The following is a 24,272-nucleotide window of genomic DNA, read 5'->3' as shown; positions in this document are numbered from 1 at the left end:
TAGGCTGATATTTTAAATAATCTTTTTTGCCATGTGTTTTCAATACCTTAATGCAGGATCCTGCAATTTCAGCTCCATTCAGACTCTCCAGAGCAAGCTGGGCAGCCTCTAGTACTTCATACTGGATACAGATGTGGGGCTTTAAAAAGGAAGCATCACACTTGAATCTCTACTGTAGTTACAATATCCCTTTCAAGTAAACTTTTATCGCACATTAGGAGGATGTCCTACTAATCTGTAATATCAGATTCCACTTACATGCATACTGGATAAGTGCATATTATACTTAACTGCATAGTCCAACACCAGTCCTAGTTTTTCCCCTATGCATGCACAACAAATCTCAGCTATCTGCAGTGTGTGTGTTGGTTGCATGCATAAACAGCTTAACTGCACAGCATCTTTTGATCTTATTAGTTAGGTTGCAATGTTAATTGTACTCTGTTTAACCACATAATTGAGCCAGATGACATGAAGGGGGAAGTAGCTATCAAAAGGCTGATGCCAGAGGCCTTGACTCTGGTGGGATCGGGTTAGTTTTGGGGTTCCTAATACAACAGCACTATGTATTATGGACTGTAGAATCACAGGGTTGGAAGGAACTTCAGAGGTCTTCTGGTCTAAACCCCTGTAAGAGTTATTACTTCTTAATAGCTTACATTATGGTTGGTTAAGCAGATACTCAGGGAAAGTTTCAGTCCTGAAGCTATGCACTTAAACAGAGTATGCTATATGCTGTATATGTAACAGTGAAGATATACCTAGTTTATATTTTAAAGAATTCACAGCATTACTGTTGCACATTACAGGCCTTCACATTCCAGCTTGCTCTTCTCTACAAATAAGAGAGAATCTCAGAAGTTCCTCATTGCCGAGTATGAGGCTGGGATTCCTACCCTGGGCTCCTTAATGCTGTAGCTCCTCTGAAAGGCCACATTTATTAGAGATGGGTCCAACAGCACAGTTAAGCCACATTAGCTGTGTTTATTCTTGTCATTGTCTATAATGGCTTTTCCACACCAAACCCTTGTGGCTGCTGATTATATTGCCAAGCAAGCAGAACAACCAGTGTTTAATTTGTTCATCCCCACCCTCGACAAAACAAGATCACTGGAGAATCCCAGCTCAGGTCTCATTATTCACCTGGTGTGTTTCAGTGATGACAGTCAGTGATCGAACTGGACCATACTTCTTAAATTCTTTCTTTACAGACTTCAGGCAAAAATCTTTACCAAATGGGCCCGCATAAAGAGTCAGCAAGTCACCCAACTTGATTCTCATCTGTAGGAAAACAAATTTAGTGTAAGGATTTTAATGACCAAAGTTGAAGGGAACTGATTCTCTCTCAGCTCAACATCAAAGAACACTGTGAGGTAAGCATGTTACCTTTTCACAAATACCAGCTACGAGGGCAGGTACGACATGCTTTGAACGCAAACTAAACTGAACGACACTGAAGGAGGACAGGGGAACTTCTTCTATGGCTCTCTGAAGAATCTACAATGAAGGGAAAATTCACATATAATAACGGTCAACTGAGGACAGAAACTTCTAGTTACAATCATAGAAAATTAGGGTTAGAAGGGACCTCAGGAGGTCATCTAGTCCAACCCTTTGCTGAAAGCAGGACCATCCCCACCTATATCATCCTAGCCAAGGCTTTGTCTAGCCAGGTCTTAAAAACCTCCCAGGATGGAGATTCCACAACTGCACTGGGATTCTCATTCCCAGTTCTGACTGTCACATTGGGTGCCCTGAGGTAAGTCACTTCATCTCTGTCATTCTAGTTTCCTGCTTTGCAAAATGGACACGCTGCCGGACAAACCAGTACCCTAGTGCATTTCTAAAGATGACAAACTGACTTAGATGGTGAGGTATTGGGACTTTTGCTCAATATTAACTAATACCCAACTCCTTAAGTGTAAGAAAAACATGCTTGAGAATGTGAAGAACTCTGACAATTAGACGCATGTTGGCAACAAACCTGCTTGTTTGAAGGTCTCGGGCCATTCTGACATGAACCAGGGGAGGCTAGGTCCTGTCTGCCCAAAAGGAGGGTTTGTTGGCCAGCCAAGCGCAAAGAATCTAAAAAACTAACAAAGAGAAGAACATGCAAGTCAAAGTAACTGAGTACTAATCTACATTTAACCAAGTTAGAAATCTTCAAGAAAAGTAGTTGTTGAATTCAAATATGAAGGTTTTAAAAGATTTTTAAGAACTAAATTTGTCATGGTCTGAAAACAATTATCTCTGAATACAGGGGGAAGGGGGAAAGCTTGCACGTGGCAGCCACTGTCTCTGCCACCTACCACCCTGTGCTGCTGCTGCTCTGCATGCAGCTGCCACCCCGCCTTGCTCTGTGTGCAGTTGCCGCCATGCGTGCGTGCGCGCCGCCCCCACCCCGCTCCACATTATCTGCCTTGGGTAACTGGGATTTTTACATAACCAGCACCACTCATTCCCTACTCATGCTAGATAACAGGGATTTTACTGTATAAAGAAAATTACAAAAACCATGATATCAAAACTAAGATTTAAAATTTAAAACTATTAGATTAGTGATTTCTTTCATAAAATATTTTTTCCTGTTGAAAATTACTAATGGGAAGGAGAAATATTGACAGAAAATAAAGCATATTACAATATAATTTCAGAAAGAACTAAATCCAGTGATGTAGATGACTGGGGTGTGGAAAGTCCTATTACCATAGCTGGGGTATGCTGGAACCCTCACTTGATTGCTGTTGGACTCTGTTCAGCTGTAGGTACAAGGTGGACTTCTGTTGTGAGATCTCACTCGCTTTTTGGGCAATTAGCAGTGTCTCCAAGTTTAGTTCTTCTACCTTGAGATACACACATTGGTAATAACTAATTCTTCAAGGTTACTTTGAAGCATACAGTACCACAAGCATCAACTCAATCTGTCTCTAAGACATCTCTTAGAGTATGAAACTAAAGACTTGAGGGATGGAATTGTACAAATAGCCAATCCACTGCAGTAATGAGCAGGTGCCTTAAGACGGCTAAAATCCAAGACAAAGAACTGAAAACAAGTGGGGAAAATACAGTCAAAGGGAAGAGACGCACTATACGAGATTTTTATATATATGTACTGGACCATGCCTGGAGACTGATCAAGTTCTAGTAAAATGGAAATTTATTCAAATTCCCATGTACTCCACTAGTGGGCAATGGTCCTCCCCTAGATCCTCAATGCTGATCTAAGTAATACATTCCTAATTCTTCTCATATTAGTAGTTTCAGCAAAGTCCAAAACAATTATCTTCCCAGACTGCAGCCCAGGACCCAAGATCAAAACTACATCAATTAAACATAAAATCAACTAGTAGTCAACATGAAAATTTTCTTTATGAAGCCTATAAAATGTGTTTTGACATGAAGGTCTTTAAGACACCCCCCCCCAAACTGAAACCAACAACAACATAATTTCAAACCTTGCAAGGCCCCTGTTTAATGAAGTATTGAGCCAGTTCAAGTGCAGCTTGAGCATCTTCTGTTGGATCATGACCAAGCTTGTTTTCACACTGAATTTCCTTCCTAAAATGTCAGTATAGGCAAGTTATCACTTTTTCCTCACTCTAGAATACACAGTAGCTTACTTTTTATTTTTTAAGCCTTGTAACTTGTTTTAGGTGACTTATTTTTCTCCTCACAGCAAGTTTGTTATATTTCAATTCTGTGAGTTGCCATTCTCATGAAATGTTCCATAAAGCCTCCATAGTATAACCTTATTGCAATGCTTACATTTTGGATGCTAAAGATGTCATAGATACAGTGATACACATACATCATGCTTTGATGCACCTTTGCAAACTATGTGGTAGCATAACTAATAAAGCATGGATAGTGAAGGCAAATAGCAATCTCCTATTTCTCACAGAGAATTTAATTGTAGAAAGTTATTGTGCTACTATGGAATACCTTATTCCTACAAAATATGCTGTCAACTGAGGGCTGGAATATCAGTAACCACTAAATCTAATCTTGTCAAATTAACAAAGCACATTTTATGATGGATTATCCTTACTTTTCTGTATCAGCACACTCTTGCTAATTCGTGATAAGCCTTTGAGTAATTCATGTGAATTATAAACTCCAGAGTTGTTATACCATATCTTTGCTTTTTAGGGATAAGATTTAGCACATTGCAATTATGCCCAATTAGAAAAAGAACAGACCTGCTGTTAATGCACTGGAGCAAGACTCAGCAAATCTGCTTGTGTCACAAATTCCCTGTATTACTTTAGGCAAGTCACTTATTTGCTCTGTGCTTCAACTTCCTATCTGTAAAGTACAGATAAAGAGTCTTTCTTTGTCGTATCCATTTAGATATATACTGTGTATGTATAAATCACCATGTAAAAGTCCTAATCTTGACAGGAAATGGATTACTTCACACAAGTTTTGCTTCTGTTTTTCCTCTAAAGTGTCTGCTGTTTGATGCTGTCCGAGACAAAATACTGGGCTAAGTGGACTTTTGATAAGTCTTATGTTTTCACCTAAATTGGTGTGTGTGTGTGTGTGTGTGTGTGTGTGTGTGTAGGAAGACGGCTGAAAAATGAAGGCAGTGCTAGCATGGCTAATTATTCAGCGCATATATTTTGTACACATGCGTGATCTGATTTCTTTCCAAGTTTTAAGAAACTGGTAATTCAGGTGTAAAAGTTAACTGATAAAGCCATATGCTCCCCATTGGCAAGCACAAGAGGAGCACTGTAAGACACTTACCCTAAAACAGCTTTTGCTAAGAATTTTAACTTGAATCTTCGACCTCCACTTCTGGCAAAAAGCAATGAAGTGTCAATAACACTGGGATGGATCATCTGGAGAAGAGGAAACATGACTAATATGATTTAAGAACCGTGGTGTCATAGGACTGGCCTGCAATCCCTTCTTCTAAACAAACTAGCAGAAGGTGCTCAGATCCAGTCATCCCAGAGCATTTTATGGTCACTTAAATTTACCATAGGAAAGACTTAACAGTTGTGTTGGGGTAAAAATATGAATGGCTCCTAGCAAGCAAATGGAAGGAAAGAAAGAGGGATACACCTGGAGTTTCATCTACTTCTGGCAAAGCGTGAGTATCCTTAGTGGACCAATTTATATAATCTGGAGAGAGAAGTAACAAGTTTCAGGCTCTGTGCTCCTTCCAGTAGGTCTGGGAAAGGAGCAGTCACAGGCCAATCTATTGTAGACAGACTTGCACTTTTGAAATACAGCTTTCTCGTTTTACAACTTCTGTGTTTCTTGAACATCCGATCTGGTAACGCATCTCTCTTGGAGAGCCTTAACCCCATCTTAGGGAAAGGCTGGTAGTAATAAACAATTACAATATATTGTGGAATTGTTTTGGTTTTAGATACGAAAGCAGCAGGTAAAGGGAGTGGAGAAAATGCATTTAAGAGCACACTTACTTGTAAAGCTCGGAGGTCAGCATTTAAAGAGTGACCCACCAATATTGCATCATGGGGAAGCAATTTCTTTAGTTTGTCCTGGACGTCTGCAAGTTTGGTTTTCACTGGAAGAAGAATCTTCCTTGTGATTCCTGAGTATCTTCAAAGCAGAAGTTGTAAGAGGCAAACCAAAACATTAGCAACTGTTTATTAAAAAGCATTTTGAGCAAGACAAGTGAAATAAATGAACTATAACTCTAATGGTATAGCACAGGATTATAGCTGTGGCTTCCTGTTTAAATGCCTCTGTGAGGACATGGTGAAACTGATGTTAAATTAATAGCACTAGGATTGTATCGGCCTCTGTAGAAGCTTGTCTTTCTTGATACAAACCTTTGTATAAATGATTAAGTTCCATTCCTGTCAAAACTACCCAGGTAAATGATCAGATTGGATCAAGGAGACTTAGACCTCTACACATTCAGGTAAAGGTGCGATTGGATCTAATGTGTGATCCACATATTGTGCCTCGTGCCATGCTACATGCGTATGGCACGAGGCATGATTGTGAGATTGCACGTTAGATCCAATCATACCTTATTGCCAGTGCAAGGGGAATTTTATTGCCTTTGAGGGGTCTCCCAGCTACAGGGACTACACACAGCCAGGGCCAAAACTCCACAACTGACAGGGCTTTCAGCCTTGGCTGTGCCTCACATGCAGCTGGGACTGAAAGCCCCGCAACTGATTGTTAGTTGCAGGGTCTCTTGGTCCTGGCTGTGTGTAAGGCCAGTGGAAGACCCATCACTTGTGAGGCTCTCAGCCCCTGCTGCATGAGGCATAGCTGGGATTGAGAGCCCCTTGTGGGCTGGGGAGTTTCAGGCACCCCTAGGCCTTGGGGATCATGGTAGCTGCAATCCCCAGGGTTTGGGGGTTTCACACGGGGCAAGGTACACCCTGGTAGCTGGAAGCCCTGTCAGCTGACGGGCCTCCGAACTGTAGGGGAGATCCTGCTACATGTGCAAATTAAAGCTTGATAGTAACCAGTTATAAATTTAGTACATGTTTTCAAGGTCTAATTAATAGCTGGTTGGAGCTTTTTATTGTGTGACAGCTACTCTGCACATTTGGCTGGTCTTAAGATAATTGCACAATTAACCAGTTAACTGCTCAACACCTACCATGTGTAGAGGGGGCCTTACAGGGAGCATGAGAGGGAGGGCCTTTGTGCTGCAGTCTGAAACTAGGTCAGATATGAAAGTTTTGGAGGAAATATAGCTTGAGTTTTTTGCCTGGTTTCATTGTGAAACTTTTAGGCGTCTCCACACTAGAAATGGAAGCTTGGACAAAGTCCCTCTCCTTTTACATGAGTAAACAGAGCCCCAGAGCAGATAGATCTGGATTGCAGCCTCCTTGTTGTTACTAACGCTATATTCTATTCTACAACCAAGAGTAAAAAAGTAACCTGCACTATGTTTCACTAACCTGTAACTCAGGCTTTCTTTTTTTTTAAACACTGCATAGCAGCTCTAACCCTCTGCCAAGATCCAGTGGATTGTATAGTAGACAAGTGTGTATCCAATGTGGGGTAATATCTACATTTTGTAAACTGTTTGTTTTAACATTAGTTGAAACAGAACAGGCAACTCCCATGGAAAGGCACAGAAGTTATATTTACCATGAAACTACAACTGTAGCTAAGGTTTACAAAGACTACATGAAGCAGGCTCAGGCTGAATGGCTTTTAAGTGTTAAAGTAAGAAGGTGTATAGGACCTTTCTAGGCAGGATACCTGGTAAAGTAGTTCAGAATCTGGGTCTCAGGTTTTATAAGCTCATCCAGGAGGCACTGACCCTGTGCATCCACCAGTGAGACTCGGGTGACTTCGTTCCCCTTCGTAGTGAGGCACTGTCAAATTATAAAATGGCAGAGACACTGGTCACAGATCAGAAATGATTTTGCTGCCATTCCATTGTTTGACATGCACTCACTGATTAAAGCCCACCCTGCCTGCAGTAGCTTATCATTAATCCAATGTCCTGTCTAGAGAGCTGTCCATTTGTTACTGAGCATCTTTTTTTTTAAACAATGCAGATGTTGATTGTTTGATGCCTGTTACAAGTGTAGTGCATCCAATCAGAGTAAATCTTGAGGAGGGAGACCTGATGTCACAAGGTCATTTTGTACTTCATACCCCTGAAAGCCCCAGCTAATTGCATTTTACTGCTGCTTCTTGCAGTTAGAACTGTACCCAGGGGTAAATCCAGGATAGCTGAAATGGAGAGTGGAGAGATGCAATGAAAAGAAATTTTTCCTTAAGGAAGCAAAGCTTGTAGCAGCTCCAAGATCTTCACCATGTCTCCTTTACAGGGACCAAGAGCGTCTGCCTTGCAATGGATCCACCTGTCCTTTCTTCTGCATTCTGCTGTGCTGAGAATCCCTGCAGAGCCAAGCACTGCTCTGAGCTGGGGGAGTTCACACACGCACCTTGTCTACACTGCCATTTCTTGAGAACTCTCCCACTGCTGCAACAGCACAGCTCCACTTGCACTACCGCAGAAAGAACTGTTGTTGCCAGGTGGTAGCGGATGCTTTTCCTACTGTATCTCTCCTGGTAGGTGTATTCTAGAACAGAGCAGTTGGCCTGTTGGATCAGGCAGAGGTCATGTAACGGACTTCCTACCCCCCTTACAACTACAGATATTTTTATACCATTTCGCAATCCAACCCAAAGAGGGGGCTGCTGTCTGTCCTTGGGCTGTTGCATTCAGTGTGGACAAAATGTAGACACCCAGGCAATCCTAAGAAGAAATATAAAGATGTCTGAGAACAAGATGAGGTAACCTCTTATGTGCAACTTGATGCACAAAGGCTAAGAAAAGTCTGGAGATGAGTTAATATAGAGCCTGTGTTCCCCAAATCCCACTGAAAAACATAGGAGGTCTTCAAATTTACTGTCAAAATAGCCTGACCTTCTAAAGGATAATTATTTTCTTTCATCTCTTGCACCGTTAGAGTGTAGGTGGTAAGACCATGTTTTTTTTCTCCATATTTCTGAACAGTAGGGTCTTGTTCCAAGCTGGTGCTCTTAAAGATATGTCCATTGAAGACACGAGGTGACGCTGTAATATGAAACAATTGTGTATTCAAAAAGTGGCAAAAAAGATCATATATTATTCCCAAGCAACAGGAAAGCTGCTGTCACTAATGTACACTAATGGCATTTCACACCAGTGGGAGGCAGTGCTCCTGGGAGCACTAAACCTACTTCTATTCCTGGTTCTGCTATTGTCCCTGGTAGGTGACCTAAGCAAGTCACTTCACCTAGCTACAAAGTAGGGGAAGTAGTGATGCATCTCCTTCACATAAGCAATATGTAAAAAGCAAGGGTAATTGCTTTAGAGTTTTAGTTATATGAAGAATGATTGTTGCCATTACCTTGTTCTAAGAAGTTATCTTTTTCCCTTCAGTGGTATTAGGAATGCATTCTACTGCTTTAAAAAAAGAAGCGATTTAAATGCTTAATTTAACTGTCCAGTTTCTTACCTACCCATTGGCATACTTGAGTCTCTCTCAAAGTATGGTTTTAATCCTTGTAATCTCTCTGGGAGGTGCTAGCCCCATTTTTGCAGATAATAAAAGGGTATACGAAATGAGTTAAATGACCAGCTCATGGTGATAAAGTAAATTGGGAACTGAACCTAGGACCTAATCCAGAGTGAATCATCTTTCCTATTATTAGGATTCCTAGTCACTTACACTCAAAAAAACTGCAGGAAAAACTCTCATGATATCCCCAGTCTAGGACTAAACTACTTTTTTGCCCAGATTTTAGGACTCTATCAATAAATTGCAAAATTATCTTAACTAATTTCCACATTAAAGGCCCATTCACTAAGAACTTCCATTGACTTCCATGCAGTTTCCCCGACTAAAGCATGCAAAACCAGGCCCTAGAGTTTCCTAGAACTAGCACGGGTTGGGTAATGATTTCGGGCGGAGGGCCACTTACTGAGTTTTGCAAGCCATCGAGGGCCGCATGACAGGCAGCCAGGGGAAAATAAATATTAATTTTCTAAATTTTTTAGGGGCCCTGTGGGCCAGACAGAATGGCCTGGCATGCTGCATCTGGCCCGTGGGCTGCACTGTGCCCATCCCTGAACTAGCACCACAGGGAAGATAAAAACAAAAAAGTAAAATGCTGATATACCTATAGTTTGTCTCACTTCACTAATCAGCATGAAGACAACTAATATGGGGAAAAAGGAATTTAATTCCTAATGAGCCTGAATCCATTCCAGTGCTCTGTATCCTTTACTAGATACATTTTAGAATGCAACTTTGAATGCTTGTAACAATCTAAATTTGCTTTCTCTATTGGCCCCTTTACAATTTTGAGGTGCTAAACATCCTTCGTTTTTATTTTTAAAATCAGCAAAAGAATTAGCTGGAGATGTTTATTTCAGAGTTCCACTGGCAATTAAGTTGTATCTTGTATTGGTGCATAAAACGCAATTTAGCTTAAGAAGGAAATGTATGCCAATTACATGAGTTCCTATCATATTTAGAAATATTTAAGCAAATATTGTCTGGATACCTTGTGCACTGTTATGGTGTTTTGCACTCACTCCTTCTCTGCACATGCTGGCTATAAAATTAGCTGAATCAGGCGGTAAACTGAATCTCTTAACAATAAAAAAAAAAGTGTTAGATGACTAAAGCACAAAAGAAAGTACAATATTATGAAATACTGTCACTTTATCCTTAAATCTCATCAAAATACCAGATTCAGTGTTGGTGTAATTCCATCAAATTCAGGCAAGGATTACATATACTGAGCCTGGGGAAACTGGACACAGAACACCGACTTTGTCATTTCAGTGCAATTTTTTTCCACTGAACAAAAGTCCTTTGCAAATAACTTGTTACACTAGCTACTGTATGATGCATCAGTCACTACGCAGAGTCTGCATAACTTACACACTATACTCTTAATCAGAATTTTGGTTACTGTTGCTAAAAGGGTAGTTAAAGAACCCAGAGGCAGTGAATGTTATTCACCTTTTTTAAAAGAGAGAAAATAAACAGGGGCAACTGGGCAATGCAGTTCCTCCCTCTGTCTATGTAGCTGAGGGTGGCTCCTATTTCTTAAAAAGAAAAATGAATTTTCAAAGAACCATCACAATGATTTAGCAGAAAAATACAGGATGCTTCTGTATCTACTCAGTCATCACAGTACTGTACAGCTTTAACTTTCCAGAGGAGGAAAGACTCACTGGTAGAAATAAAACTGATGGCTGTTTCCCCCTGGAAAGTTTAGAAGTTGCTGTAAATTAGAGACTTGCATTTGTTGCAGTTATAGAAGTATTTTCTAAGATTCTAGTGATTCAAAAGACATTTCTTAGTATTAACAGATTTATAAAAGAACTGAAATGTAGGCAGGCAACTTAAAAAAACTCCTGTGCTTTACATTGGCAGTATTCTTTCCAAGAAATGAGAGGACCTGTTACTGTACGACTCAGCACAGCTGGCAAATATTCAGGGCCAGATTTTCAGGTAGTATAAATCAACACAAGGGCCGATTTCTGCTAACAATAACTGAGTATGAGCCTTTTCAGGACAATGAGGATATTGTAAGATGAGAAAAACATTATAATTCTGAAATACTTAATTTCACATTTTAAAGCTTTAAAAGCTGCAAGCCATAAACAGCAGAGATTAGTCCTTTGCTTCTGCATTAGCAGAAGTTGGGAGGAGAGGAATTCTTTTATCTTAGTTCCCTGAAAATCAGAAGTCTTCATTTACTGCAAGCAGAATGATTTCATTGCAGTAACTGAATAATGCTACATGTTTATCATTGACTAACAAGCTCTAATGAAAAGAAATGAAGCTGAGACTTACATGCGGGAATGACTTTCTGAGATGTTTGAACTGTAAATAGAACCTGTAGAAGTGAAGCTGGCTCACTTCATGTAGAACAATGACCACAACCCGAGCCAGGTGTCTTTGGTGATGAATATGACACCAGCTGCACCAAAATTAAAGCAAAACAGTTAACAATAGTTTTAAAAATGTGGGCCTAGTCCCATTCTTGTACAAATCAAAGGCATAACTCCCACCATCTCCAACAAGAACAGAATTTCACTCCCATGCATCTCCTTTGCTCCACATAAGGACCTCCGTATGCAGAAGAAGACAAAGACACTGTGTAGCTAAGCTCTACTACAGTATTCATCTCCAAGACACAACTTGCCTTTTTTCCATGTAGTATAAAAATATGAATAGGAAAACATCCAAATAAAGCTATGACTGTTAAATCTGGGAGGAAAAAAGTTCTGGCAGAATTTATTGCCAAAAATGTATTTGCTGAAAACCATTTTTAAATAGCCTGAAATTAAATCAGGTATTTTGTTTTCAATATTTAGTTTCGTTTTTGAGTTCCCCTGTAGCCATCAGGCATTATCTCATCCAAGATGCCTATATTCTTACACTCTAAATGAGGCACTAAAATTCAGGTCAAAAAGGCTGGAAAAATGTCATTTTGATACTTAAGACAGCACATTGCATAGAACAAAATGTTCCAACGTTTTTCAATGTGAACTGTTTCATTTTAATGTTTCTGACACTGTACATTTTTGGAACTGTTGTTCTGTTAAAAAAATGTAGTGGTGTTTTTGCCCCAATTCAGTGAAACAAAGTTCCAAAACAGTGAATTTTTTCACAGTGAAAATTCTGTATTTCAGCCAGCTCGAGTTATATAGTATGCATACAGATGCAGTAATATGTGAAGATCAGGATGGTGACTGTTGCAAAGTACATTAAAACCCCCCCAAAAACAAAACATTAACCTATGGGTCTTTCAGTAGTCTAGCAGCAGTACAAGTTGCTTCAGGCTGGACATAAGGAAGAACTTCTTTACTGTCTGAGCCCCCAAGGTCTGGAATGGCTTGCCACTGGAGGTGGTTCAAGCACCTACTTTGAATGCTTTCAAGAGAAACCTGAATGTTTTTCTTGTTGGGATCCTATGACCCCAGCTGGCTTCCTGCCCCTGAGGCAGGGGGCTGGACTCGATGATCTTCCAAGGTCCCTTCCAGCCCTAACGTTTATGAAATCTATGAAACTGCTGCCAGAATACAAACATACATTATATACCTGGGTTGAGCTGCATTGTGATGTTTTCCCAAAGCTGCATACTTTAAGAACTCATACACCTGGTCATGGCTGATTTCACAGTCCTCACCAAACAATTCTGCTGACAAGCGTGCCTTCTTCTCCTAAGAAAGGTAAGCCCATGTGAAGAACCATTCATGTGTACCAAGCAACAGTGTTCATTGTAAAAAAGGCAAGGGATTAGGATGAAAGTGGCCCTTCGCAGTCTACATAGGTATTAAGAACATTTAAAATAGATAATACCGTCTCTTCTCACATACAACATGCCCTGGAAAATAATTCATACCTTGTAGCCTAATCTTCAGCTGACTCACCCTTCCTTTCTTCCTTAAAGTTGAAACCCTAACTGCTCTTGAAAACTTTGATTTTTTAAAAAGCTAAAGAGTCTCCAAGGCTGTGAAGTAGGAAGAGAGGCCTGTACTAGCCAGCAAACAGCAAAAGAGCCAGCAACACATGTATTGGGGATGATAATCCTGCTGCCCTGTGACCCGACAGTCACATGTATGGGTTTGAATTGGCCTCTGAAGGGGGTCACCCAGTCATACCTGCTGTTAACAAAACCCAGGACCACACCCCAGGTCATATAGCAGGGTAGCCCCAACTCTAGGCCCAGCCTGGGCTGCGCTAGCACAGAAGTGCCCATGTGTCTGGCACTGACCCTCTGCCGCGAGATAAAATATCAAGTCCTTCATTATGTTAACATGCCCTTTGTCATATTATATTGAATGAGTAAAATCTGCTAACACAGAATAATGTTGGCACATCTTTTAAAACCACTTAAATATAAAATAAGAAACAAGATCACAAAATATGAGCTTCAAGTGGGTTTTTTTTGGGGGGGTTTTTTTTAAGTAAAGCAATTCTTACATCAGTTGACTCATAATTAATTGCTTCTCTTCTTTCATTCCAGGGTGGACAAACATGCAGTGACACTACTGTTTAGATGAGCTGTAATTAGAAATCTACAAAACAGCCAGCAACAGTTTCAGGTTCAAAGATAACTTGGCAGGTCTTCCAGCCTCTAATTAGATGCAAATAAGACTCAGCTTCCACAGTTAGTGTGCTTAAACTTTTCACACGTTGGCTATCATGCTAATTTTAAGTGTTATATCTAAAAATGTATTGTGCCATTAGAGCTCTGACTTTGTCATCTGACCTTGCTTCACCTTCTAACAGGTGTAAATTCACTGAGGTATTTGGATACAGCATTGGTCTGAAATTGCTGGTATGGTCACATTGACTTCAAAAGTGCCTGGTTGACTGGTATAGATCATGTTCATCTTTGTGATTTTTGTAAGATATATTTAAGAACAGAACAACTGCCACTTACTGGGTTGGTCCTTAGATCCACCTTGCCCACTATTCTCACATGGTCCTCCAGAATCTCTCGCTGAGGTGCTGGCTGCACTGTTCCCCTAGCCTCTTTACTTATGCACTCCCTGTCCACGGCCCCATCGAGTCCTGGGACCTCCTGGTCAACCTCCTCCTGGCCCTGGCCAAGCTGGCTATGTGACCAGGGAGGCTCTGGCTGGGAAGGTCCCCAAGGATCTGCGGCTGCTTTCTTTGCCCTGGTTCATTCCCCTTTCTAGGCACAGTATCACTGGGCAGTGTCCACTGGCTCCTTGGACTTGTTCAGGGCACTGTCTGGTGTGCTCAGCTCAGTGTCCCCCCTTGGCACTCTTGTGATGAACCTTTGACCAGCACTCCTGTCCCTGTTCTTTTATTATTTGTCCCTGATAATCAGTTATCACCTTTTCTGTAAACTCTGCACATGTGGGAGGCCACTAGGTTACTTGGTGGGCGCAGCCCCATGTCACTGAAGGCGACAAATAGGCCTGCGTCACACAGTGGCAGAGAGTGGATGTTGAAAAGTTTTTTTATGACGGACTTTCAGGTGGATATTCATGGCTGCAAGTTTTCCTAGTTGAAGTCAAGTTTATCATCACTTCCAGCTGATAAAGTCACTTAGCTCTAATCAAATCTAGTAACACTTGTCTACGATCGTAAACTAATTTCCTTTGCTTGGAGATGGGCCTGTCACAAACCCCTAAGATGCAAATGTTCAGTGCAGGGAAATCTGGGGCCAAACCCTTCTCTGCTACAGGCTTTTGCCCTTGGATTCGCACATCCCAAAACTAATGATTTCAGTGGAAGTCAGGTACTAAGGTCCCCATGCTAAATCTGCCCTAACTGCTCGTGAAGATGTTTTAGGTTGCAAGCAGTACATGCTTTGGATCACGCCAAAGAACTCCGGGATGACAAAGACTCGGGGTGACTAGCGGCAGACGACAGGTGAGAAAATTCTACTTTTTGGGCATAAACTAATGCAATAAAATCTCAGCAGCATTTTAAAGGGGAACAGCCAGCTCTCTGCTTCCATAAAGTGGCAGACATCTACATCTAATATCCATCTGGAATCAGAAAATTAGGGCTGAAAGAGACCTCAGGAGGTCAGTTACTCCAACCCCTTGCCTGAAGCAGGACCATCCCCAACGAGATCATCCCAGCCACAGCTTTGTCCAGCCGGGTTTTAAAAACCTCCCAGGATGGAGAGTCTGCCACCTCTCTGGATAACCTATTCCAGTGATTTACTACTCTTCTAGTGAGAAAATTATTCCTAATATCTAACCTAAACTTTTGCTGCAACTTGAGCCACCGCAAAGAGCAGTCCAGTTCCATCCTCTTTCAACCCCCTTCAGGTAGGTGGAGGCTGCCAGAGCGCCCCCTTCCGCCTCCCCGGAGACCACGTGGCGCAGCCCCGCTCCCAGCCCGGGCGGCCGCGCCGCTCCGGGGCAAGGGCCACACTCTGCCCCGGCCCGTGCGCACCTTTGCCCCACGCGAGCCGCCCCGCTCCGGCTCCGGCCGCCTCCTCTTGCCCCGCCGCCGGGGGGCGTCCTCGGCGCTGTCGCTACCCTCGCGAGGTCTCGCCGGGCCGCGCGGACGGTCGGCCTCCTCCATGCCCCGGCGGTAACGGGAAATGGGCCCCTGGGCAGAAAGCAGGTTACCCCGCGCCAAGCCGGCTCGTCAGGCAACAGGCCGCTCGGCGAGCCGTTGCTCATGCCTGAGCGCCGCCGGCTTGCCAGTGGCCGAGCAAAAGGCCCCGCCCCCTCCGCCAGACCAGAGCAGCTGATCTGCTGATAGCGTCGATACTACCGTCCGCGGCGGCTGCAACAGCTGTTGGGCGCGGGCAGCGGCCGCAGCCATGGCAACCAAGCAGCTGGCCAGGTGCGCCCCCCTCATGCGGGGGGGGGGATGGGCGAGAGCGGGCGCAGGCCGCGGCCCCACCAACCTCCTGTGTTTCCTCCGCAGGCGACTCGGGCTGGTCCGGACTCGCTCCGCGCACGGCCGGGCCGGGCTCGCGGCCCCCTCACGTGAGTGGCAAACTTTTGCCCCTTGACCCCCTCCCCTCCGCGCTTCGCGCCGGCGGCCGCGTCCCAGCGCCGCTCCGTGCCGCGTGTTGCAGGGCAGCGCTTCCGCTACGCTGTGGTGATGGACTTCGAGTCCACGTGCTGGAGCGGCGGGACGATCCGCTACAGCCCCGAGATCAGTAAGTGGCAGCGGCGGGAGTTTTGCCTCGTTAGGCCGGCAAGTGCCGCGGGGGCCACCCGAGCTGAGTTTTCTCTCGGGAAAAGGCCCCTGGGATCTTGCTGCAGAGCAGGTGCATTCACAGAGGACTGGTCTGGATGACTCCGCTGGTTTACTACAACATCCCCATCTACTCAAAGAATCTGGCCTGCCCCTGGAAAGTCACTCATTTATTCAGGGATGACTTGATATTGCAGCCTGCTGGATCGCAAGTGGGCTTCGGGTGCTCTTGTTCATGCCCGGAGGTGCTGCAGCACGCGGGATCCAGAAACAGCGTCCTCAGAAATACACAGAAAATGGGAAAAATTCCACTCATGGATTCTCTCTTTAGGGGTATCAGTGGTGACGTGTAGGGGGTTGGTGAGCTCGGCTGCGGGGGACCTGCCCACCTCCCCCCCAGTTGGTGACTGGTTGCTCGGGGGGCATGCTTCCCCTAAGGTGGCACCAGTCGCCCGTGAGGGGTGTATTTGACATTTGTACCTTTTTGATACTGGCTTTAAGTCATGTATTTAAACTCTAATTTAAGCCAATTTGTCAATACGTGTGAGTTTTCTTCGCTGTTTTTTCTAGTTGAATTTCCAGCAGTTTTATTAAACACGTTAAATGGCGAGATTGAATCTGAATTCCATACCTACGTCCAGCCCCAGGAACACCCGGTTCTCTCTAAATTTTGTACAGAACTCACTGGAATAACACAGGTATCATCTTTATATAGCACATCACAAGGTGCTTACATTGCAGCTAATCAAGTTTGTGATCTCAATCTTGTTTACAGCGGTACAGGAACATAAACATCTAAAAGTGGATGTATTGTTTCTGAACTGTAAGCATGAGATGAGCGTCAGCACACTAATGGGTAACTGTACGTGCTTCTTCTCTGTTCTATCAAGAATCAAGTTGACGAAGGTGTTCCTCTAAACATTTGCTTATCAATGTTTACTAAGTGGATTCAAAAGATACAAAAGGAGAAGAAAATCACTTTCAATTTAGATGTTCTGAGCCATTCTGAAACTAAATCATGTACCTTTGTCACTTGGTCAGGTGAGGAACATTTCATCTTTACTGAATTCTGGTATTTGGGTCACGCTAAAATGAAAAGTTGATGTTCTTAGCTCAGCCCTCACAGCATTAATGCAAACTTTTCCACTATAACTCTTGGCAGTGTTATCTGTGTTATGTCACTGTCCTTTTGGTCCCACTTAACTGACAAAGTACTCGTTTTCTCTAATGCTAGCTTCCAGCGTTTCTGCTACTTCTGGTCTAAAAATCAAGAGTTGGGATTAACGGTTGAATTTATTTCTTACCTTGCAGATTAGGATAGTACTAATACACAAACATTCTGTCCTTTCTGCATGTGATTGAAAACAGTTTGCATACAGTTTTAGAGAGAAATTTGGTGCCTTTGATTACCCGGCTAGACAGCTCCCCAAGTTTTCCTGCCAAAATTTATTTTGCAAATAATCTTGTTTTAATTTTACTTACTGCTCTATTAAATGTTTCAGATTCCAATTTATCTAAAGCAAATCAATGCATATGCTTGATAATCATGGGAATAAAAAGTAACATATTTACTTTTATCTCTTGTGCAGACTGGGATCTAGGAGTTTGTTTGCATTATGAGTGTAAAAGAAAGCAGCTGCGAAAACCTGATATTTTAAATTCGTGGATAGACCTCAGAGCAACGTACAAGGTTTGAGAATCCAATAGATTTTATGGGTACACATTTTTTAGTCACCTAAAGGTAAACTGTATATCCAGGTTTACAAGCAAGTAGTTCACGTGTATGTTTAAGTAACTAGCATTGCTTATTATCCCCCCTTGCACATACTTATTGTATTTGGCAATAGGAAAGAAGGATATAAGCCCAGAGCTATACAGATTTTAATGTCAGACCTTAGTTCTACCTGTTAAGCTCTTGACTGGGTGAAAATTATTGGTAATAGAGCCAGTTTTCATTGTCTGTCCCTGAACAAGAAATACCAATAGTTTCTAGAAATGCTTTTTTGCTTTCCATTTAAAAGAAGCTGACACCTGTGTCCAATTTAAAATAGCAGGCCTTTCCTGTTGCAACATATACAGCAAGTTAAATAAATGTAATCATATGACTTAGAGTTGTATTCCCATAAGATAAGAGGTTCAGTTACCTCTTTCTTTGCTGTAAGTCATACATATGTAACTGACAAACCTGAGGGGGGTATACAGGATAGTTTGTAGACCAAAACTGGGAGACTGAAATCTCTGCAATTTTTAAATTGCTGTAGAGCAAGTTACTTAATCTTATGCAACCCAACTAGATTAGAATACATTTGTCTCACAAGGACCTTGTGAGGTTTATTGCATGTAAGATGATATTGTGCTTCATGTATTTTCTAAAATTATTACATTTTTTTCTTAGAACTTCTACAATAGAAAGCCTAAAGGGTTAAATGGTGCTTTACAGGATTTGGGGATAGAGTTTGCAGGACGGGAGCATTCTGGTGAGTGTGAGCTGACCAGCATTATTATAAAGTCTTTTATAAAATCAGCTAAAATACAGCAGTCACAACCTTACTTATTTCTGTGTGATGTGATGCACACTAACAAAAAATCTGAATAAAGAAGCTAGAGGGTTCAGATGGTTGGATGTTTCATATCAAATATTTGATTCTTAAGATCATTAGCTATGAAACTCTTGTATTCTCCTTGAAGTCCATTGTAGTGCTTTGTGCAGAGGACTTGAATGACAAAGTCGTAAGTCAGAAGCTTTTTTTTAACCCCCCCCCCCAATACCCCTAAAACGGACAACAACAAAAAACAGGTGCCACCTTGTAGCTGTTAGTTTCCTGGTAGACAGATATTTACATCATAAAACCAACCAGCACAATGTGATTGTTGGTAAGACCAAGGATTTTCACCCATTTTGGATGGTGTGGAGAGGCTTGAATGGGCACTGTGTTTGCTGTAGCCCGATAAATAGTTAATTGTGGGTGTTTACCATATTTACATGAACGTAAGACAGAGTATTTTCTCCCCAGTCAGTATGGGGAGCAAAGCTCCTGTTCTTACATTCACATACAAGGAAACCTGGTATTGGTTAATTATTAAACTGGTGCCAAAAACAGCACGTGCTCAGTAATGGCTACTTTTAATCAATTTCATAGTTGGTATCTAACACTGAGCATGACCATAAAACATATGGCCCATATTGGGCAAACATACTGATAGGAACTTACTATAAGAATAGGTTAGTACAGCCCAACTGACCACATAATAATATCCATTGTATTCAGTCTCCCTCAGCACTGACTCCTTTTTCAAGTTATGGGAGCCACTGCATTGAATATATTTTAGCTTCCTCTTCATTTCCCACTGAGCTGTGCCTTCCTTTCCCATTTCCAATCCTGTTTCACCAGCCTTCCTCAAATATCTGGTAAACTTCATCAAGCAAGGCCCCAAACTGTTCACCCAGAATCCTGCTGTCACCCCCTTTCAGCCTGTTGCATGTGATTAGTGAGACCCTGTCCTCCATGAGGTGAAGCCGGAGCAGGTATGCCTCATCTGCATATACATTTTGGAGGATCCCAGAACTCATAACAAGAACACCCAGCTCCAGTCATAAGTGGTTGTGGTTATTAGAAGATAGATCCTTTATGGGAGTACACACACATACTGAGCATTTCTCTGAGGGTCACTGTGGCTTGAAACCTTATTGAATCTGCTGGGGCCTAGCCCAATGAAGTATATGGCAAACTGTGAGCCTTTGGGCTTTTGACCCATATGCATTGCACAACAAATACCATGAATGTAGCTCCCTGAAGTCTACTGAAGCTTCCCCATGAAGAGTCTCAGCTACATGATTATTTTGCAGAGATGGGAAATTTCTTCCTAGTTTGCTCCTTTGGCCTGTTGGCAGGCTTGCATGTAGGATGCCAGCTGTGCATTTGGGAGTATCAGAAGCCCCAGGCCAAAGAGTCTGGGAGGGACGATACTTGCCAGTGGTAGCACCACATAGGTTTGAATGACCAAGTAGTCATTGGAATTTGGGACAGATTTGGCTAATTTGGCCTGAGACATGAAATTTAATAGTAATAATAACAGAAGTTTCTACGCAGACTTGAACAATTGAGTTCTGCTCAGTTGCAATTTGAAACTTAATTTTGAACTGATTTGGCTCTGAAAATGAAATTAAAAAGTTTGTAATACATATATATGTGTATATATATATGTAGGTTAAAAAGTGCTGGGTAAAAGTGTGTTTTTAGAGTACCTATGCTGAAACTTGCAGCAATTTCCAAAAAAAGGCAAAATGCATCAATTCTGGATGAACTAAATTACCAGAGGTATGTTTATTTCAAAGTCATTGTTTTCAAAATTGCCTCACTTCCTTCTGCTCAGGAAGAGCAGGATCTGGCAGTAAGGGCAGTGGAAGGAGTTGCAGGGGGAGAAATAGGTGGGGCAGAAGGCAAGGGACTACCTGATTTCCCCCCCTCCCCTCCGTTTTATTTTCCTTGCTGTAGTAGTGGGAGGTGGGCAAAGGCAAGGCAAACCTCTAATGATTAGATTCTATACCTGGGAAATTTATAATATATTTATAACTTTTCCATGAATAGAATCTAATTACTGGGGGGTCAGCTTATATTTGAGTAAATAGGTAAGCGAAGGCAGTGATACAACGACAGTATTCAGTGACACTTACTGAGCATTAACTCTGCTTACTTACCTATTTTATTATGCCACTCACTTGCTACTCTCAGTAGTGATTTTTAAAAATAAGAAAGTAATATAACGTATCTTCCAAAGGGCTGGATGATTCTCGGAACACTGCCTGTCTTGCTTGGAGGATGATCTGTGATGGATGCGTGTTGGAAATTACCAAATCTTTAGATAAGGTTAGTGAGTTCATTTGTTCCTTTCTTCTTGCCTCAAGCCCTGGAATATGGTCAAATGGTGAGATCACTGAAATAATTAACAAAGACTTTGAACGTAATTTGTGTTAGGACACTAATAATTGTGTTAAGGCACTGGTAAGGCAGATATCTCTCATCTCATACATTGACTTCTGGACATCCATTTTCCAAAATCTCATTTTGTTAATGGAACTCCTAGGTGCAGCCAAAGAATTCAGTTTCAAGACCTCTGAATATAAACCCCACTGAAGATGAGCCAGTGGAAAGTAATGATGGCACTGAAACTTTATGTGAAGATAGAATTTGCAACAGCAGCTGCCTGGCTGAGAACAAACAGACTACAGTTACAGAAATAATTATAAATTCTAGTCCAGAGATACAGGCCCAGGAAAAATCAAGTTGTACAAGTTCCTCTACAAATATCCATGTAGCATCTGCCTGCAGAAGAAAGACTGACTTATGTGGTCAAGCCCCAAATGGCATAGTCGCAATTGATAAACTTGCTTTTCTTGGACAGCCACAGACTCCTCATGGTTGTTTATTGACAAGCTTCCAAAAAGGATTAAATGGACACCTTACTTCTACCTCTAACTACAACTCTTCAGTGCCTGGGTCAGGGCTGGTGCTTGTCTCCACTACTGTCTCCTCTGTTAATATCTCTGATGGGGATATAAGTACTAGTTCTGACTGTTTATCCATGTTGACTGATTGGGAGGATGTAGCTTTAATACCAGAATCTCAGCATGAACACAGTTCAGACTCTGTACAACTGAAAGATGACCCAAATACAGAGACTTTCTCAGTTCCAACAGAAGTGATGGTTTTGGAAGAACCAGCTGCGGTACATTCAGACTTAGAACGTTTGAGGAAAACTGCTGTCTCTTTGGAATCTTCAAAGTCTGTTGTATACAAAAGTCCTAATACTACCATCTATAATGTAGGAATAGCCCAAAAGCAGACTCCAAATTGTTCATCTTTTAAGTTACCATCTGCTAGGGGAGATGCTACTTTATCAAGTATGGTGTTAATTGGAACTTCAGGAGTAGAATCTTTTCATAAAAGAAAGTTGTCTAATCCAAAGGCTGTCCCACCAGCAAAAAAGCAGTCATTTACTGTATATGAAGATAAAACTGTGTCTCCTGAAGATAAAACTGTGTCTCCTGATCAGTTCCTGCCTTTAAGAAGTTCAAGCTCATACAACACTCCTCCTTTTGTTTTAAATCCCAGAGTCAACATGGAGCAATCTGTGGGGGCTGTGAAAAATGAAAAATTGACCCCACCCTTATGTAATTGTGGTCGAAGAGCTAGAAGACTAAATGTGTCCAACAATGGTCCGAATCATGGCAAAACATTCTACAGTTGTCCTGTTGGAAAACACGAAGGGAAGAAGAGAGGCTGTGGATATTTCAAGTGGGAACATGCCCTTTTAAAGGAGAGATCAACTAATCATTTGTTCCCGGCTGTAAATGATTTAACATCTCCAAGATCATGTGTCAATACATCAGGAAGTTCTTCTCATAGGAACTATATTTGTCTAAGACCTTCAATGAGAACTTGAATATTCCTTTAATTTTTTGGTTCACTACTACTATTGCTACATAAAGAGCAGTCAGATAATGCCATAGAGCTGCATGTCCTGCAAATGAAGCAGAAATGACTACTGCAGACAAAATGGAAACTGTGGAAACAGATAGAGCTACATATATTAAAATGCTAGATACAATAATGGAAACTCAGATATCGATGAAGTGTGAGGATTTATGGAGGTTGGTCGAGCTGATGTGAAAGCATAAGTAGCTGGCATCACAAATTTTAACATTTTTATTTTATCATGCCTTTTATATTTTTAATAGCCAAACATACTTAAATACCAGCTTTGGTGTACTATAAACATTGTATACAAATGCTTTTTAATTTTTTTTTTTTTTTAATGAAAAGTGTATTCACAACTTGCACTTTTTTACAATGTATGCATATCCGATTCTTTTTCATTTCATGGTAGTTGAAGCAGCGGTGATGATTTTAGCACATTTTTACTACTGAAATCGTATAAAAATGTAATATAAATTCCTCTGACATTTTATCAAGTAAATAAACTTAAAAACACAATAAAAAAATTAAGGCTTTTGCTGTTGTTACATCTACATCTTTGTGTTGTACTTCACATCACAATATCTGGGCCAGTTCAATGTCACGACAATGTATATATTTATGGAAACCTAATCTTTATTGAATAACTGATAATATCACAATACGAGGGTTAACTTGTAAATTCAGTCTTTCAGTAATTTCTAGTCGTATATTCTGCAATTTTTATAACAGAAAACTTGACCCTGGGAGCTTAGCTATCTAAAAGAAAATATTAGGGAGAGGTATAACTTAGTGTACATATGAACTCTGTCAATTGTACAGACATTTGTCTTTTAAATAGATGCCTAAGTTGCCAGTTAGTAATAATGGATGTATTAAATATGTAAAGTAGCAAAAATACTTTTGTAGAGAAGATTAACTCAAACTACCTGACAGCTGTGAACTATATAAACATTGCATTAATTAAAACTAATGGATATAGAAAACTGCCATCACCTAATATTTTCCTTTCAAAGTTTTTTATTTTCTCATAACTGTGTATGAGGAGATATGGTGAAGGCAGCCTTAAAATCCAGGATTACTATATTTGATTGCACAAAATACAGGAGGAACCATGTGCTTTTTTTTAGCTGACAGTGAGTTCCTGGCACCACTAAGATATAAACTTTGGATACAGATCCACTTGGTTCCTATTGTCTGTGTATATTCTTTCCTACGTATTTGTGTACTTAATAGGTGTTGTTAAAACTTGAATTTTTATCGCTGGCAAAATGTTTTCAGTCTTTTTAGGTTTAGAACACATGAAAAAAGAAATGCTCAACTATAGAGATGCTCACCAAAGGCCTAATCTTACATTGCTTATTCATCCAAATTCCTACTGAGCTCAGCAGAGGTTTGGAGACGCACAGAATGTACTGTGATGCTCAGGATCTGTGCACTTTAAAATAGAACCAGGGAACATAACAAGAAATCGCAACAGGAGAAAGAAGTCTTTCCCTTTTGTAAAAACTAATAATGCAAAATAAATGCTTAGATAATTCTAAATTTTCTCCCACTCTTTCTTACGCAGTTCATTTCTTTTGATCTTTCCACTAATTGTCTTTGGCAGCTGTTGAACAAACTCCAT

At 41.3% G+C, this 24,272-nt stretch overlaps 3 protein-coding genes across 6 annotated transcripts in view; 1 reads left to right on the top strand and 2 right to left on the bottom strand.

The window, feature by feature from the left end:
* REXO5 (RNA exonuclease 5) overlaps nucleotides 1-15,638 on the bottom strand; it is a 20,698-nt gene extending 5,060 nt beyond the window's left edge. The window contains exons 1-15 of the mRNA XM_090024126.1: nucleotides 15,411-15,638; nucleotides 12,567-12,688; nucleotides 11,316-11,442; nucleotides 10,012-10,099; nucleotides 8,387-8,536; nucleotides 8,127-8,215; nucleotides 7,207-7,322; nucleotides 5,436-5,574; nucleotides 4,750-4,844; nucleotides 3,456-3,558; nucleotides 2,707-2,843; nucleotides 1,985-2,093; nucleotides 1,387-1,497; nucleotides 1,144-1,281; nucleotides 47-139 (exon numbers count right to left, since the gene is read on the bottom strand). Of these exons, the coding sequence (XP_089880252.1) occupies nucleotides 47-139; nucleotides 1,144-1,281; nucleotides 1,387-1,497; nucleotides 1,985-2,093; nucleotides 2,707-2,843; nucleotides 3,456-3,558; nucleotides 4,750-4,844; nucleotides 5,436-5,574; nucleotides 7,207-7,322; nucleotides 8,127-8,215; nucleotides 8,387-8,536; nucleotides 10,012-10,099; nucleotides 11,316-11,442; nucleotides 12,567-12,688; nucleotides 15,411-15,542 (1,749 nt within the window). The 5' untranslated portion in view covers nucleotides 15,543-15,638. The remainder of the gene's footprint in view (nucleotides 1-46; nucleotides 140-1,143; nucleotides 1,282-1,386; nucleotides 1,498-1,984; nucleotides 2,094-2,706; nucleotides 2,844-3,455; nucleotides 3,559-4,749; nucleotides 4,845-5,435; nucleotides 5,575-7,206; nucleotides 7,323-8,126; nucleotides 8,216-8,386; nucleotides 8,537-10,011; nucleotides 10,100-11,315; nucleotides 11,443-12,566; nucleotides 12,689-15,410) is intronic.
* On the top strand, nucleotides 15,639-24,157 carry ERI2 (ERI1 exoribonuclease family member 2). 3 transcript variants are annotated; one of them, XM_090024127.1, is made up of 9 exons: nucleotides 15,639-15,809; nucleotides 15,894-15,955; nucleotides 16,048-16,131; nucleotides 16,740-16,867; nucleotides 17,060-17,210; nucleotides 17,759-17,859; nucleotides 18,565-18,646; nucleotides 20,949-21,037; nucleotides 21,255-24,157. In XM_090024127.1, exons 1-9 carry the CDS (start codon nucleotides 15,787-15,789, stop codon nucleotides 22,611-22,613), a joined length of 2,079 nt encoding a protein of 692 aa, XP_089880253.1. In that variant the 5' UTR covers nucleotides 15,639-15,786; the 3' UTR covers nucleotides 22,614-24,157. The 3 variants fall into 3 exon arrangements, with proteins under 3 accessions (XP_089880253.1, XP_089880254.1, XP_089880255.1); XM_090024128.1 differs by lacking the exon at nucleotides 16,048-16,131; XM_090024129.1 differs by lacking the exons at nucleotides 16,740-16,867; nucleotides 17,060-17,210 and having other exon boundaries at nucleotides 21,255-24,156.
* The window catches only part of LOC149854923 (acyl-coenzyme A synthetase ACSM3, mitochondrial-like), a 40,132-nt gene continuing 39,995 nt past the window's right edge, over nucleotides 24,136-24,272 (bottom strand). For both annotated transcript variants that reach the window (XM_090024131.1, XM_090024130.1), the window contains exon 16: nucleotides 24,136-24,272. In XM_090024131.1, coding sequence (XP_089880257.1) covers nucleotides 24,186-24,272 — 87 coding nt within the window. In that variant the 3' untranslated portion in view covers nucleotides 24,136-24,185.

The sequence above is a fragment of the Crocodylus siamensis genome, chromosome 12 (genome assembly GCF_052110815.1).
Source record: "Crocodylus siamensis isolate JL-2025a chromosome 12, ASM5211081v1, whole genome shotgun sequence".
NCBI classification, from domain to species: Eukaryota; Metazoa; Chordata; order Crocodylia; family Crocodylidae; genus Crocodylus; species Crocodylus siamensis.
Note: the sequence above shows the minus strand (reverse complement) of the source record. Positions and strands in the feature narration are given on the sequence as shown.